The sequence below is a fragment of the Chelmon rostratus genome, chromosome 2, assembly GCF_017976325.1.
Source record: "Chelmon rostratus isolate fCheRos1 chromosome 2, fCheRos1.pri, whole genome shotgun sequence".
Taxonomy (NCBI): domain Eukaryota; kingdom Metazoa; phylum Chordata; class Actinopteri; order Chaetodontiformes; family Chaetodontidae; genus Chelmon; species Chelmon rostratus.
The window spans coordinates 30449821-30463995 of record NC_055659.1 but is presented as its reverse complement, the minus strand read 5'-3'; the positions used below and the strand labels follow the sequence as shown (position 1 = coordinate 30463995).

At 40.2% G+C, this 14175-nt stretch overlaps 1 protein-coding gene across 1 annotated transcript in view; it reads left to right on the top strand.

Moving 5' to 3' along the window:
• Positions 1-14175, top strand: part of ptprga (protein tyrosine phosphatase receptor type Ga) — a 390193-nt gene that overhangs the window by 215821 nt on the left and 160197 nt on the right. The window contains exon 3 of the mRNA XM_041954744.1: positions 10657-10839. Within this exon, the coding sequence (XP_041810678.1) occupies positions 10657-10839 (183 nt within the window). The remainder of the gene's footprint in view (positions 1-10656; positions 10840-14175) is intronic.

Below are 14175 nucleotides of genomic sequence, written 5' to 3'. Positions count from 1 at the left end.
GCTGTGGACCTTAGCATGCTGAAATACAGTAGTCAGAAGATCAAGAACACCAAAATCAAAAGACCTTTTCCAGCCTATAGAATTTATCCTTGAATAGTAAGCACACATAATAGCAAGTCTTTGAATATACCTAGTTTCAAAATGCTCTGCTCTGTTTGAGTTTGAAAGTGGCCTTGGCTGGTTTTAGGTGTGCCACAGCATGCATGGCAGTAGTTTTTAGTGAAACATTTTGGTCACTGTAAAACGTGCATGTTCTTGCATATAAACCTGTGATTTTTCTTTGTGCTTTTTAGTTAGATTATTACAAAATGACAAAAACACATTTTTTTTTCTCTAAATTTTCTCGTGGGGAGCATACCACTGAATGGTTTCACATTCACTATGCAAGACTACGTTACCACTTGCCAGTTATTTGGTGCCCCCCTGCTATGAGTCTCGTGATCCCCTCGAATATTTGGGTTGAATTCACCGCTGACAGGACTGATCACACTTAACCACTATCCTTTCCAAATGGAGAGATGGCAGTCAGCCTGAACATAAGAGAAGCAGGCGATAGAGGAGGGGCTGCCACTGAGAGGAAAACTAACGTTAACCAAGATTAACTGTCCATTCAGAGAGATATGAGGAGGGGGAACTGCAACTTCCATCGCAGACTGTCAGCAAGTCTCAGGAGAGAAAGCCCAGGCTTCATCTCCGTCAATTATTTACTTTGTAAACACACCTGGCTGCCACATCTGACCTTTGAGAGAGTTTGAGGCTTTTCAGTCAATTAAGAGCCATTTTTGAAGCAGATGCTGTGCTGGTGACCTTGCTCACTTCTCGCTGAAAAGCCTGCCAAGATTCCAATTTGCAGCATAAACAAACCCAAGACTGTATGGAAAAAAAGCTGCCTAAAGATCACAATTATGGACTGCAAACCTCTAAAGACAAAAGGTGTTTTTATTTGGAGAAATTTGCTGTCAGAAAAAATTTGAAAAATTGAAGCATAACTATAAAATCAAGTGTGCCTAATGAGCTGAAGGACAGGAGGGAGGCTGGGGCAAGAAATCAGAGAGCGATCTTTCATGGCAATTCCTGTTATGGCCAGGAAAATGAGATGCGTTCTTGCCATATGCCCATCTCCGACAATTAACCACTCACATCAGAAAAGGTCTCCTCAAGCGTGGAAATAATGAGAAAGAGAGACATGGAGAGCTGTGTGCTGTGTTTCTCTTCTCCATTTGGCAGGCAGACAGTCTCAACAGACGCTAAGAGATCTTCTCTTCCTGCAGAATTTGTGGGGAAATGGCATAAATCAATTTAGAAATCAAAATGAGTTGGCCTGTGTGTCTAAGGCGCCTGGATTTGTCGTTGAAGAACCAATCCAGTGAGTTGTCCCTAAGACTCTCTCTAACTCTTTGCTGCTTTCAAATCTTCACGTAGAGTTAAAACACACAAGGGTCTTGTCCAGTTGTTGCCAGATACACACTGTAGATGAGCACAAGTTAATGTGGAGGGAAGTTATTCATGTAGGATGTGTATTTGATGAAGACAATGTGTAAGTACTGAGTTACCTGCCCACTTTTCTGTGTTCTGAAAGTTATATATTTGACAGATATAACTGTGTGAAGCTAAGAGTGTCCACTTTGCATTCCAGCTTTTCCCTACACACTCCATTACTGCTTCCTTTAAGCAGGGCTAGCCCTATAAATATGAATGTCTGTTTGTGACTTACTGAATGAAGTTACACCAGTGTCACACCAATGCTCAGTCCTCACTTTTTTCCTCGTCTTTAGTTTCACTACTTACTTTCTAAAGTTTTACTTTATTACTTTGCACTTGATTTAAGTTTGATTTAAATGTATGGCACTTATGTTCAGGTTTCTAATAAATAAATGTCCTGTTCCAGTTCCAGTCTAGTTCTAGTTAGAAGTTTTGTATTCACAAACAATCAAACAGAATCTTCAAACTCGTCCATCTGGAAATGACACTGCATTGAGCATAAACAAAGCTTTACAGTGAGGCGCAAACAGTCCTCACTTACATTCTCGTGAGCACATGGACCACACACAATCCAGGTTCAGACTGGGTTTCAACCTGTTCTGATTTTCATAGTGCACGTAAATGTTTAACTATTTTTGGGTGAGATTCATCCAGGTCAGTTCATGAGGAGTAGTATCAACAACAGGTTAGCAGATGATTGTAGCCTCACAGTTTGTTAATCACACATGTGTCTTCTGTTATTAACATATGTAGAAATAGAAAATAACTGTGACCTTGTGGTTTTAGTAGGAATTGAGGTCAGAGCAGGTTGAACAACCACAGAATGCAATGACACTCAATCACAATGCTCAGATATCACAGAATATCTATTATCTGTATATGCTAAATTTGATCCTTTTAATAAATGGTATCATGGTGTAACAGGCATATTTCAATTTCCATACACAATAAAGGGAAAGTCTCCCTTGGTAAAGTGTTTACCGTGGTTTTCAACACACTATTATGCTACATATGAACATGTAAACACCAGCCCAGTGTGCATTAGAATAATGTCAAATATTGTACAACTTCACTCTTAGGCATTCAGAACGGTAGACTAGAATGGAATTGATGTTGCTGATATATAAATCCTAGACTTTCCCCAATCTTGTATTTGTCAAATAATGTTCACAATTGTTATTAACTGTAAGCACCATTTTTTCCATCTTACCCAACTATCTAAGATACCTAACTTTCAGCATACAGATTAGTTGACTGAACCACAATCTCCAACATTAACCTTGATTTAGTTGTCATGCACTGATATTGTAGAAAGTGAGAATTTGAAAAATGTCTACATTGGTCTGAAAAAAAAGATTCTGTAAAATCCAGGGTTTTACACCTTTAAAGTATTTTTCACCTCTCAGTTACAGTAGACTCACTGTTTCACCTTGCTTCTGAAGACATCTCAGTCAGTCTTCTGAGTCAGACAATCAATATTTCATAAAATGTTACCACTAACAGTTGAAAACAAAGCAAAAATGAAAAGAAAGCAACAGAGGAACCTTAATACCCAGGACTAACATAGTTGTTCACACATACTAATTTGTTTTTTTAAACTTGCTGTTTGAGTCCTAGCAGGGCTGGCCCTTTAGTGCCTTTAATAGAATTTTATCATTAATGGCCTTGCAAAACTACAATGCACAAAGCATTGTGGGGTCCTTGTCATGCCAAAGATAAACCATGATTGACTTCATCATCCATGCCAGCCTTTGATTTGAATCCTATAACGGACTCAATAATCTGTACAGTGCCATTGAAAAATGATTGAACATTGTGTAACTATTACCAATGACACAGAGTACAAGCTCTGTTGTATTGCACTTGATTGGGCTTAACAACTTCCCAACACATGCAGCCACTGCAGCAGCAGGGTCAAGAAAGTTAAGAAGGAAGAAGGTTTCTAGGTTCAGGGCCCTTTTGTGAGTCCGCCTATTCAGCATACAGCTTCTTAGCCATTAGCCAGGTGTGTGATTGAGGTTAGCACTCTAGCAGTATTGCCAGTCTCCTCTTTTTTCCTCCTTTACCTTTGCACTGCCCCATACTGCTGCTTTCAGCAGAAATTAGTTGTATTAAGGCAGTGACTAATCGCTTCACGTTTTCCCTTCAGCTGCATTTGCCGGCTGGGCCGCGGCTGTCTGGATCCATAGGTAGTGCTAGCCTTATACGAAAGCCAGACCATCTCAATCAATAGCCGCCCCTGGGCAAGGACGGACATGAAGGGGAGGGGAAGGAGAACAGGATGCCGCCTAATTCAATGAAATAGACATTACCCGGTACTCGCAACGCGCCAGGGCATGAGTAATCATAGACAAATTCATTTTAGAGCCCAGGAGCCCAGTATTGCTTTCAATTAAGGGCAGAGTTTAGAGCGAGTGGGGTGCATGCAGTGGGAGCATGTGTGAGTGGGCAGGAGAAGGAGGGAGACACAGAAAAAGAAAGATTCAGACAGAGCTCAGATCAGGTTTTGTTGACATTGACAATTTGTTGCCGAGGTCTTCTTCAAGCATTTAGTGCAGCTGCAGTAGTGAGTGTAATGCTTGACTAACCACTTCACTACGAAATGCAGACAAGGCTCCATCTGCAAGGCTTACTGTTGTTGTTTTCCAACTAATGGAAAATAAATATGAATGAAATCAACTTCATTCAAATTTGAAAGAGACAAAGAAAGACAAAGACTGGGAAACTCCTGAAAGGTGAATGCAGTCAGAGTGGTTCACCACAGATGCATGGAATGACTTTGAGGACCTTAATGTATTTTCAACTGGGAGGTTATGAAAGTTCAAGCATGTTTGAAAAAGACTGAAAGGAGTCCTCGTTACACATAATGGCTGCGTTACAGATGCAGCAGTGAATGAATTAGTTTCCAGGCGTTTTTATCGCTCATGCAGTAAAAAAGATTGAGCTTTTGAATGCTTGTGCTTTTCTGAGTGTTTTGAACTGACCTACAGTATACATGTAGTCACTGATGTGTTAAAATTCAAACTCAATGCTCAGTGTGCATTCCATCATCATGGGCTTGTTGTCACTGACAAACTCTCTAATACATGCCAGAACCCAAATTATATTTCAACTTGTATAATAACATAGTGGCACGTTCCAAATTGATGAACCATTTAGTATTACAATAAACAGTTGTGGAAAGTAAATATGCACTTTTACCAAAGTACTACAAGTAAGTACAACTTACTGAGGTAATTGTTGGTTACTTGTTGGTTACTTGAATATTAATTTATCCATCCATCCAATTTATGTATAAATGAATATTTACACATGTATGTTTGTACTGTATGTACTTTATGCTAGGCAAATATTATACTTTGTGCTTTTTAACATTTTACATGTTATATTGAAAATGAAGATTTTACATTTACTGCAGATCCATTTTGACTAGTTCAAATATTAAAATGTTTCTTATGACTTGCAATAATGCAATAATAAGACAATAATATCACGCAAGAATCCAAGCAAAACTTTGACTGCAGGACTTTTTTGCAATGAGGTTTGTCTAGCGCTGAGTGTGTACCACAAGTCATTTAAACCATGTTTTCAAACAGTGTTCAACTGAACTAACATGGACATGAGAGGAGAAAAATGAAAAATGTACAGTTTGCTCAAAGATGGTTGTGATTCCTCATCATCACTCAAGACCATATCTGTCAACGCTGGGATTTGAAAATAAGGGAAATGTTCTGGCACCTCTTCTTGAGCCGTCCCACCGCCCTTACCACTGTCCACTTACCTCTTACATTTAGACAAAGCTACACACAGAGAATCCTAAAATCACCACTCGGCAACCACTTGCTTTGAACTATCAGAGCAACAAGGACTGAGTTAACTGGTTCATGCAGTCAGGTGGTCAGAATCAGACACCTGTTGGAAGTGAAATGCTATGAACACCCTGTGAAAACACTTACAGGCAGATAAATTCAGCACTTCATTTATTTATGTATTACTTGAAGGATATGAACTCATCGCTTAGACTTTATGCTTCAGTTGTGACTTTGAGAGAGGCTGCTGGCAAGTATGTACAGGTTAAACTCCTCTCATTTGGTGACGTATAAACAACATACAAACTTTTAGCCTTTTTTGGGAAGTACTCCATCCCTCTCACATTCATGCTTCTTCTTTTATTGGTGGGTGACATTTGAGTGAATGACTATCAGAAGGGAATGTAGCAGACACATCAAACAGGTTATTCCTCCCATCACTGTTACAGCACTTCCTTAGGATAAAGTGAAAGAAATGTTTAAAACAGCAAGACAAGGGGAGAAAAGGGTAGAATTCAATCCTGGGAGAAACAGAAGGGTTGATAGGTGTGCTCAAGACCACATCTCATGTATCACTTGTCCCATGGTAGAAAAACATTTCCAATTTTGAATTTGTCACTGTGACAAATATGTAAGCATTATTTGTAAATGGAATGGTTTATACTGTATATAATGATAGACAACCCGGAGCTACTACTTGGTGTGTTTTGACTGAATACTCCAGTTTAGTTAATTATGGAATAAAATTCTCCCCATGTTAATTCACAAATTATAGGCAATTTATGCACAAAAACTATACCCTTTAACTGATGTAAGATGTAAGCCTGCAAACAATATAATTATGATGGATTTGTCATTTGAATAACTGTGTCTTGCAGCTGTCATTATGGTAGTTGTGGGGTGTTTTAGGTGCTGTGGGGTTATCAGCTCTATTAAAGGCACACATTTACATGCACCCACGTGTACATGACACTTACTCTCAAATAGATGGAAAAATGTTTTTGCCACTGTTTCCATGGCATTGACCTGATACACCCTTTTATGCAGCTCCCTGTATATATCTATCCAGCTCGCCTCTTAATGTTTCTCATGCTGTTTATCATTTTCCTCTTCTGGCTTTAAAGATTTAGTGATTTTGAATAGCTGTGTGTTTCATCCTACCATATCCTGATCATCCAAAAAGGGTTATGGTTTCATAAAAAAGTGTGGGCATGCAGCCATTAAGATCTCTGGCAATGTAGTCATCCAATTGTCATCAGACATACATATTTATGGATACTTTGCACTTGGACTGACATTCACGATGTTTCAGTGAGAGAATAAAAATGAGTGGGATGTAAGGGATGGCATCCATGCATGCATTGCTATAAAAATGCAATATAAATGAGCACACTCAGAAAGGAACAAAGTGCCACCAACAGTGGACAGTTTTCCAGCATTGCCTGTTTATCAGTTTAATCTTTTCAAGTTGCTTTTGGATTTGATTTCAGAACAAAATGGCAATAGATTTTCCCACAAAATAGCAAATAACCGTATTTCTGCTCAAATGTAAATGTAGAAGTGTCCCACCTGCTCTGGAACAGGGTTGTGGAGTCTCTGTTGTGACTAAAAACATGTTTATGTGTCTGCAGATCACTGCAATCTAATCAACTGGTCCTTTTTATCCTCCTTCCAACTTTATTACCCCAGTCAGGGAGTAACTTACAAGTCCCATGTTAGTCGCATCATGACTTTCAAACATACAAATCAGTGAGATGCTGCTTTAAAGCCCCTGACAATATAGCTTTAAATCTAGCTAAAATTAAAAGCCTTTTAAGCCTAATTACTGTTTTGGTTCCTCTCTCATTAGCCTGGTTTCTAGTAGCGGCTACTTTCAGCAAAAAAATCTCCAAAATCCCACTGTACACTACCGGCTTAGCACCACACAGCAGACGGATGCAGTTAGAGACTAGCCGGTGAACATGGTGGAGCATCTAGCAGCAAAAGAGACCTCATGAGACCAAACCTGAGCCAGAATCTGAGCGAATATTGAACTTATTTTCATCAGGTGGACACAAATACTACTCCCAATAAATGTTGTCTGTATTTGCTGAATGTGTAATTAGGCAACTGTTTGCTAACACATTTGTCACAACACCCTTATTAGGTAATGTCAATTTTGTGTTTAGAAAATATTCTGCTGCCCCCAAGTGACAAAAAAATAAAATACAAGATTAAAAGATATGAAAGCTTAAAGAGATATCTCTTTGCAAGAACATTGTCTTGATTGGTGTCTTAGCCAACCACAGTTGTGGTTGTTATTCATGCCCCTCAACCAAACCAACACTCCACCCTCTTTGCCCAAATTATTGGATTGAGAAACCTATAAGTAACATCAAAGATACTATGTTTGAGAGTATATAAATATGTTTTTATTTAGAAAAAAAGCTGTATATGATCAGTTATATCTTAACTAAAGAAAATCCAAGAACTATACCTGCGCATATACTATACTTATACAAACGCACAGTGATAAATTGAGGGCTGACCCTTCCTTTATTCAAATTCATTGGCAGATTCAAGGGCTAATGAAGTGTAGCAGCGGGGTTAGCACACTCGCACTTGCATGACTGCTCTCCGAAATAGACTTCCTTCAAGTTATTTTAGAGACACAGATATGAGAAAATCCCCTACCACCTCCTGCTATGGTGCCTTCAGACAGCTTTAGAGATAGGATAGGTAATATTTATTGCATGTTGTCGGGGTGTGATTCACACACAGTGAAAACCAAAGGACCAGTGAGAATCACTGCATTAGTCTTGTAAAACATCAAACATTTCCCAAAATGAAAACAATATTTTTTTTTTCATAATGAGCTGGGACATGTTAAACGACCATGGAGGCTTCCTGATAGTTTAAATAAACCTGATGATATCACTGTGACATCATCAGTGGTCATTTTCCCAGACTGAACAAACCCCTCTCGAGACAAAGAAGACATTATACAGCTGTTTTCACAAGCAGAGTGGCACTCTTTGTGACTCGTGAATTGACTTGCATGGTGAAATCAGAGTGCCCCTGTAAATTAACGTAACATCCTTCGTAGAAACGACAGCTACATTAAATAAAATAAACAACCACAAAAGTGGTAGTTATCATTTCACTCTACCAGAGGAAATTCAAGTGCTGTTTTCAAGAGTTGCACCAACACATCAGCTTGAGCTATTCTTTGTATTCCAATAAATGCCAAAGCTTATACACCTTGCCTAATTTTTTGTGATGTCTCAATGAAAATTGCTTTTAATGGCTCACGTCTCATCCTCTACATTGTAGAGATCAATTAGTTTCCACTAGGAGAATTATCAGCCTGTGTTGCTCACAATGCTGCTTGAATGGGAAATGGCACTGGAGCAAAGCATCTCTTTGCCAAACGCAGAAGAGAAACCTGAATGTACGGCTGACTACAGAGCAATTAATTAGGGTCATGTAGCCTACTATCTGTGTTTCCATCTCATAATACAGATCTGAGACAGTTATGAGTATGCAGTCACATAAAAAACATAAATCCAAAGGCACGCCAGTTTGTAGTAAAACAAAATCAGATTAACAACTTTATTCATGACATGGCATGACAAAGTCTCATAATTCAGAGAAAAGTCTTTGGATATGTTGTGTTGTTAATGCACATGCGGGAAGGTCTAGCAGTTAGACTGCTTCATATTATGTAGTGAGTTGAGTGCAATGTTGATTTAAGATGAAACTGGGTCACAGCAACAGTGATGGATAAGATGTCAACTGGAAAAGACATTTACAAAAGACAGAACATACTTAAATGAATGTTCAGTTGTCACATTTTTTTCATATTGAAAAGGCTTTATCAGTGTTCTCCTCCTGATGTTTCCTTTATCAAAATCACTGAATATCACAGTTCATATGTGAAAACCTCACAGGTGCAAGTGTTTTCACTTCACCTCAAAGAGCAACTTAAACAGCAGCAGGCCCTCTAGTTAACTGAAGTCCAGGCGGTGTGACACGTCTGACACACCCAAGCACATACATCAGTGATGCTGAGTGTGTTCGGAGGTACATCTAAGATTTTTACAACTTACTGAAAATATTTGAAAATGTTGATGGATTAAGATTGAAGCAAATGCAGTGTGTATAGCCATTAATGATTTATGTGTATGTATGTAAAATGTATGTATGCATGTATGTATAATGAACATGTATAATAGCCCTATTTTAAAATATATTGGTATCTACAAAATAATAATAAAATAAAACCCTTGACTTGGGTGGAGGAACTTGTTGGAACAGTTGGTTCCTAGTCTAACCCTTAGTTAATGAATGTTAATTATTGCTTGTGATGATTATTCATATTTGCACATATTTCCCCAAACTGGTCACATGGTCCAACTCAATGTAGAATTTCAAAATTGTAATATTTGCTCATAAAACTTTTTCAAATATTAATACCTGCATCTGAATTGCAAGCTACATTAGCCATGACAGCATGCTGGCATTTTATTTTGGATGTTGAGGTCCTACCCTGCCCTACTGTGCCTCTGATGGTTGGGCTGGGTAGGTTTATGCATTAGGAGTGAGACATGAGATTGATTACAGTTAGGGTAAGAATATCAGGGTAATCCAATCAGAATGCCTTTGTCATCCACTATGGATGCTGTAACAGTAGCTCATAAGTACCAAACAGATACATCCAGTTCAATGTTCACCAAACACTTGAACACACAAACCACAAACAGAATTATTTATTTATTACTATTCCTATTCCTATTAGTGTTAAATTCATTGTGTCCGGGAGTGGGGTTGGGGGGCCCTGGCATTATCTTGCCCCCTATATGCCCGGTAGCTACAGCCCTGCCCAGGTGTTAAAGCAGGGCCCTGTGACATTTCAGTCCTAGCCTTCCCTCCCCTCCGTGCACACACTGGCTTCCTTGTGACTCATCTGAGGTGTTTTAGTGTTCCCTGTCAGCTCAGTAATGCTGTGATTGACGCTAACTGCAAAGGGGTTGTCTGAGGGGTAGCTGATAAGGAGGTCAGCAGTGCACAACCAAATATAGAATCTACTTTATATGTAAGATGTTGCAAAAGGCAGCAAGGGACACATCAATGACATTTTAAAATTCTGAATGAATGAATGAAAATATTTTACTTTTCAGCAGCTCCCTCTGTTTGGGGCTCATGATGTTTATTCTGTATGCAGTGTTTAATTGGAATTCAGATGACTTGGCAAGGCAAAGTGTCAGCTGTTTTCAAAGGACATGAGATGGTTCTGAAATGTCATTTTTCTCTGATGTATCCCTCTAAAGTCTATTTGGTTACACATCATATTGTGTCCTTCTGTTGTATTTATTGTCTACCTCAGGTACACATGGGCCAGATGAAGGTTGGGCTTCAGCCTACCCAGAATGCAGAGAGAGAAACCAGTCACCAATCAACATTGTGGATCAGGATACCAAAGTATCCACAGAATATCAGGAACTGACCCTGGAGGGCTTTGATACTGAATCCTCGAATAAGACATCTATGAAGAACACCGGTAAAACAGGTAAAGACAACACAGTCTCTTTTTGCAGATTGGATTTCTCAATCTGAGGGATAGTCTCAACATATCATTCATACTGACTGAATGTTTGAAGTTGATGATAAAAAAAACTCAGCAAACGTTGAAAGAGAAAATCTAGGCATATAGACAGTGTGGTAAAATAAGTAAGCAAGTTAGTTATATGATTAGTTAAACATTTGAAACATATTTGAGGTCACATTGTTTTCAGCATTTCACATTTAGTCTATATCTTGCTCAACTAGTCGCAAATTCTGAGAATAATGACGATTTCCAGTCAGTCAGACAAAAGGTTTTTTGTTTACGTTCGAGCCTGTAAGAATACTAAAATGATTTGCTAGTTTCATGTAACACTTTCATGTTATTTCATGGAATGAACATTAGAGCTTCTATTGAGGGATGCACCAAAATCCAAATCATTTGTTATATTATTATATTATAATGACATGTCTGTGCAAGAGCCATGACGTGTCTTCAATATGGATGCTCATGAGATAAAAAGATAAGATGAAATAGGACAGTCCTTCATTATTTCCACAGTGGGAACTTTGGATCCTTTGGAAGAAAGGGGAGAGCGCATTAGCAAGAAGCATCAGTAAAAACAAGCAAGGACTGATAAATCAGTAAACAACATAATAAGGAAAGCAGAGTAAAATAGTGACTGAATTTAGTAGTATTGCTCATATTGCACAAGCGAATTTGTCAGTTCTGGTGTGTGTGGTCTACTGGGAGCAGTACTGATTGTTAAGTCTGACAGCAGTAGGGAGGAAGAATCTGCAGTAGCTCTCCACACTCACCACAGGTACAGCAGCCTGTCACTGAAGGAGCTGCATGAGTCCTGCATGGGGTGGGACATGTTCTCCATCAGGGATGATAGCTTAGCTGATTTTAGCTCATCCCTCTTTCTCCCACCACCTCCACCACCAGGTTGAGGGGCATCCCAGGACTACAGACCTGACTCTTCTCAGCAGATGCAATCAGTTTTTATAGTCAGTCCACTTCAGTATTCAGGTGAGGGACTTGTTAGAGTCAACCATCTCAATGTCTGGATGTTTGGAGGTGTAGGAGGAGGGTGTTTGCACCAGCAGAAGTCCACTACCAGCCCTTTGGTTTTCCCTGCATTGATGTGAAGGCAGTTCTGCTGGTACCGGTTCACAGGTCCCTGAGTCAGGTCGGTGTAATCCTTGTCATCCCCATCTGTGATGAGGCAGATGATTGCAGAGTCATCAAATAATTTTGCAGGTGGCAGTTGTATCGTATTAAAGGCACTGGAGAAATCAAGGAATATGATTGTCACAGTGCTCCCAGCCTTTTCCAAAAGAGAGGAATCAATGTGGGAGGTAAATGATTGTGTGAGTGTCATCCACCCCAACGACAGGATGATCCATGAACTGTAGCAGATCCACTGCTGGTTTCACCAGGGGTTGGAGATGGACAAGGGTGTTTATTGTAAATTATGTCAGTGCCACTGGTCTGTAACTGTTGAGGTCCTTGGGGGGACATTTGGCACTGGTACCATACAGAATATCTTCCACTGCTGTGGCACTCCACCCAGTTTCAGGCTCAGGTTAAAAATGTGCTCAACTATTCCAAACAACTGGTCTGCACAGGACTTGAGAAGCCTTGAGTCGATATGACCTGGACCTGCAGCCTTTCCTGCCTTGATCCTCCTGAGTTCATACCTCACCTGGTTTGCTGTGAGAGACAGATTAGGGGCAGAGGGGTGGTGTGCTGGAGGTTGTGGGTGGGGGAGTAGGGCATTGTGCAGGAGATGCAGTGGATGCACAGGGTGGCTGTGAGCAGAATGTTGTCGGAAAGGTGTGCAGGTGGCGCTGGGGCAGGTCACAGGGGCTATGGATAATTAAAGTTGCTGTAGGAAGGGCTGGACAGGGGGAGGGGCAGATGACGTCAGATGACGATGTCAAATCTACTGAAGAAAAGTTTCAGTGATTCACCCACTTCCGGTTGCTCACAGGCTGGGAGTTGATTTCCTTATATTTATATTCAGAGATGGTTGTAAGACCCCTCCAGACTCCACTCATGTTGTTCTGTTCTAACTGACACTCCATCTGCTTCCTATAGCTCTTTTTTAGTGTCTCTGATCCTCCTCCCCCTCAGCTCTCCTTTTCCTTGAGATTAATTTTTATATCAGGAGTAATCCAGGGTTTGTTTTTGGTGGGTGGCTGTTCATTCCTGGTGGGTTGCAGTTTTTACACAGAAATTAAAATTGTCTGAATCCAGTGTGTGAGGCTCACAGTGTTGTTTCCATATGAACCAAAGTACCAAAGTACTTTCCATACAGTTGTATCAAAACAGTACGTCAAAGCCTCATCAGTGTGAGTAGCAGCTGGCTGCCTGTGTATAAGAGGTTTATTCAGAGATCTCACATTCCACATGATGATGGAGGGGAGGACTGGTTTGTATCTTCTCCTCCTGGTGTGCCGCTCAACCCCAGCACAGCTTCCCCATCTTCTCCTCTTCAGCTCGCAGGCAACATCTCTCCGAGTAGCCTTGCCATGTTACGAAGCGGGATCAGCTGATCCCTGGTGTAAACAGTGGAGCCATAGCTGCACTCGGGATCCACGGATGCAATTGTAAACAATATAAAACAGTGGAGTGGGTGATGTTATCAGCTAGAGTGCGAGAGGCAGTGAGAAATCGCCTGAATTATTATTATTTTTTAATTGCCATAAACTCCAAACGGTGAATAGGAGACACATAATTTTTGGATCCTTTTGTAGGCAAACGTCTCTTCTCACCTCTGATTTCAATTTTAAAGGGTTAGCCCCCACCAAATTTAAAGAAAGAGGGATTTTGCACCAGCTGCCCTGCTTTGCTGCTCCATGTAAGCCAATACAATCTCCAGTTTTGTGTCTCACAGCCTGCCGCAGTCTGTCTTTTTAAATCGACCGTTTACAAATTTTTCTAAAACACATCTTAACACCAAACACACGTACATCTGGCCCAGGCTTCTACGCTTCTCACAGTCTAATCGTTTTTTTCATAGCAGCTACCATTTTAGCAGTTGTTCGGGAGAAACCGACAGCGAAAAAGTAGCTGTTCCTCAAGGGGAGAATTAACTGTCAACAGGTGTAGCTGTCGGTTACACACACACATTCATTCACATTCATAAGACACACACACACACAGCTCGTTACTGGGCTCTGCTGAGGCCTGATAACGAGCCATTCATTTGAATCAGGTGTGCTGGAGCAGGGATACATCTAAAACATGCAGGGCAGTGGTACTCCAGGACCAGGCTTGAGAAACAGTGGTATAGATAACACCAGCAGCCCCCTCGTGCCACTGTCAAAATTTCGG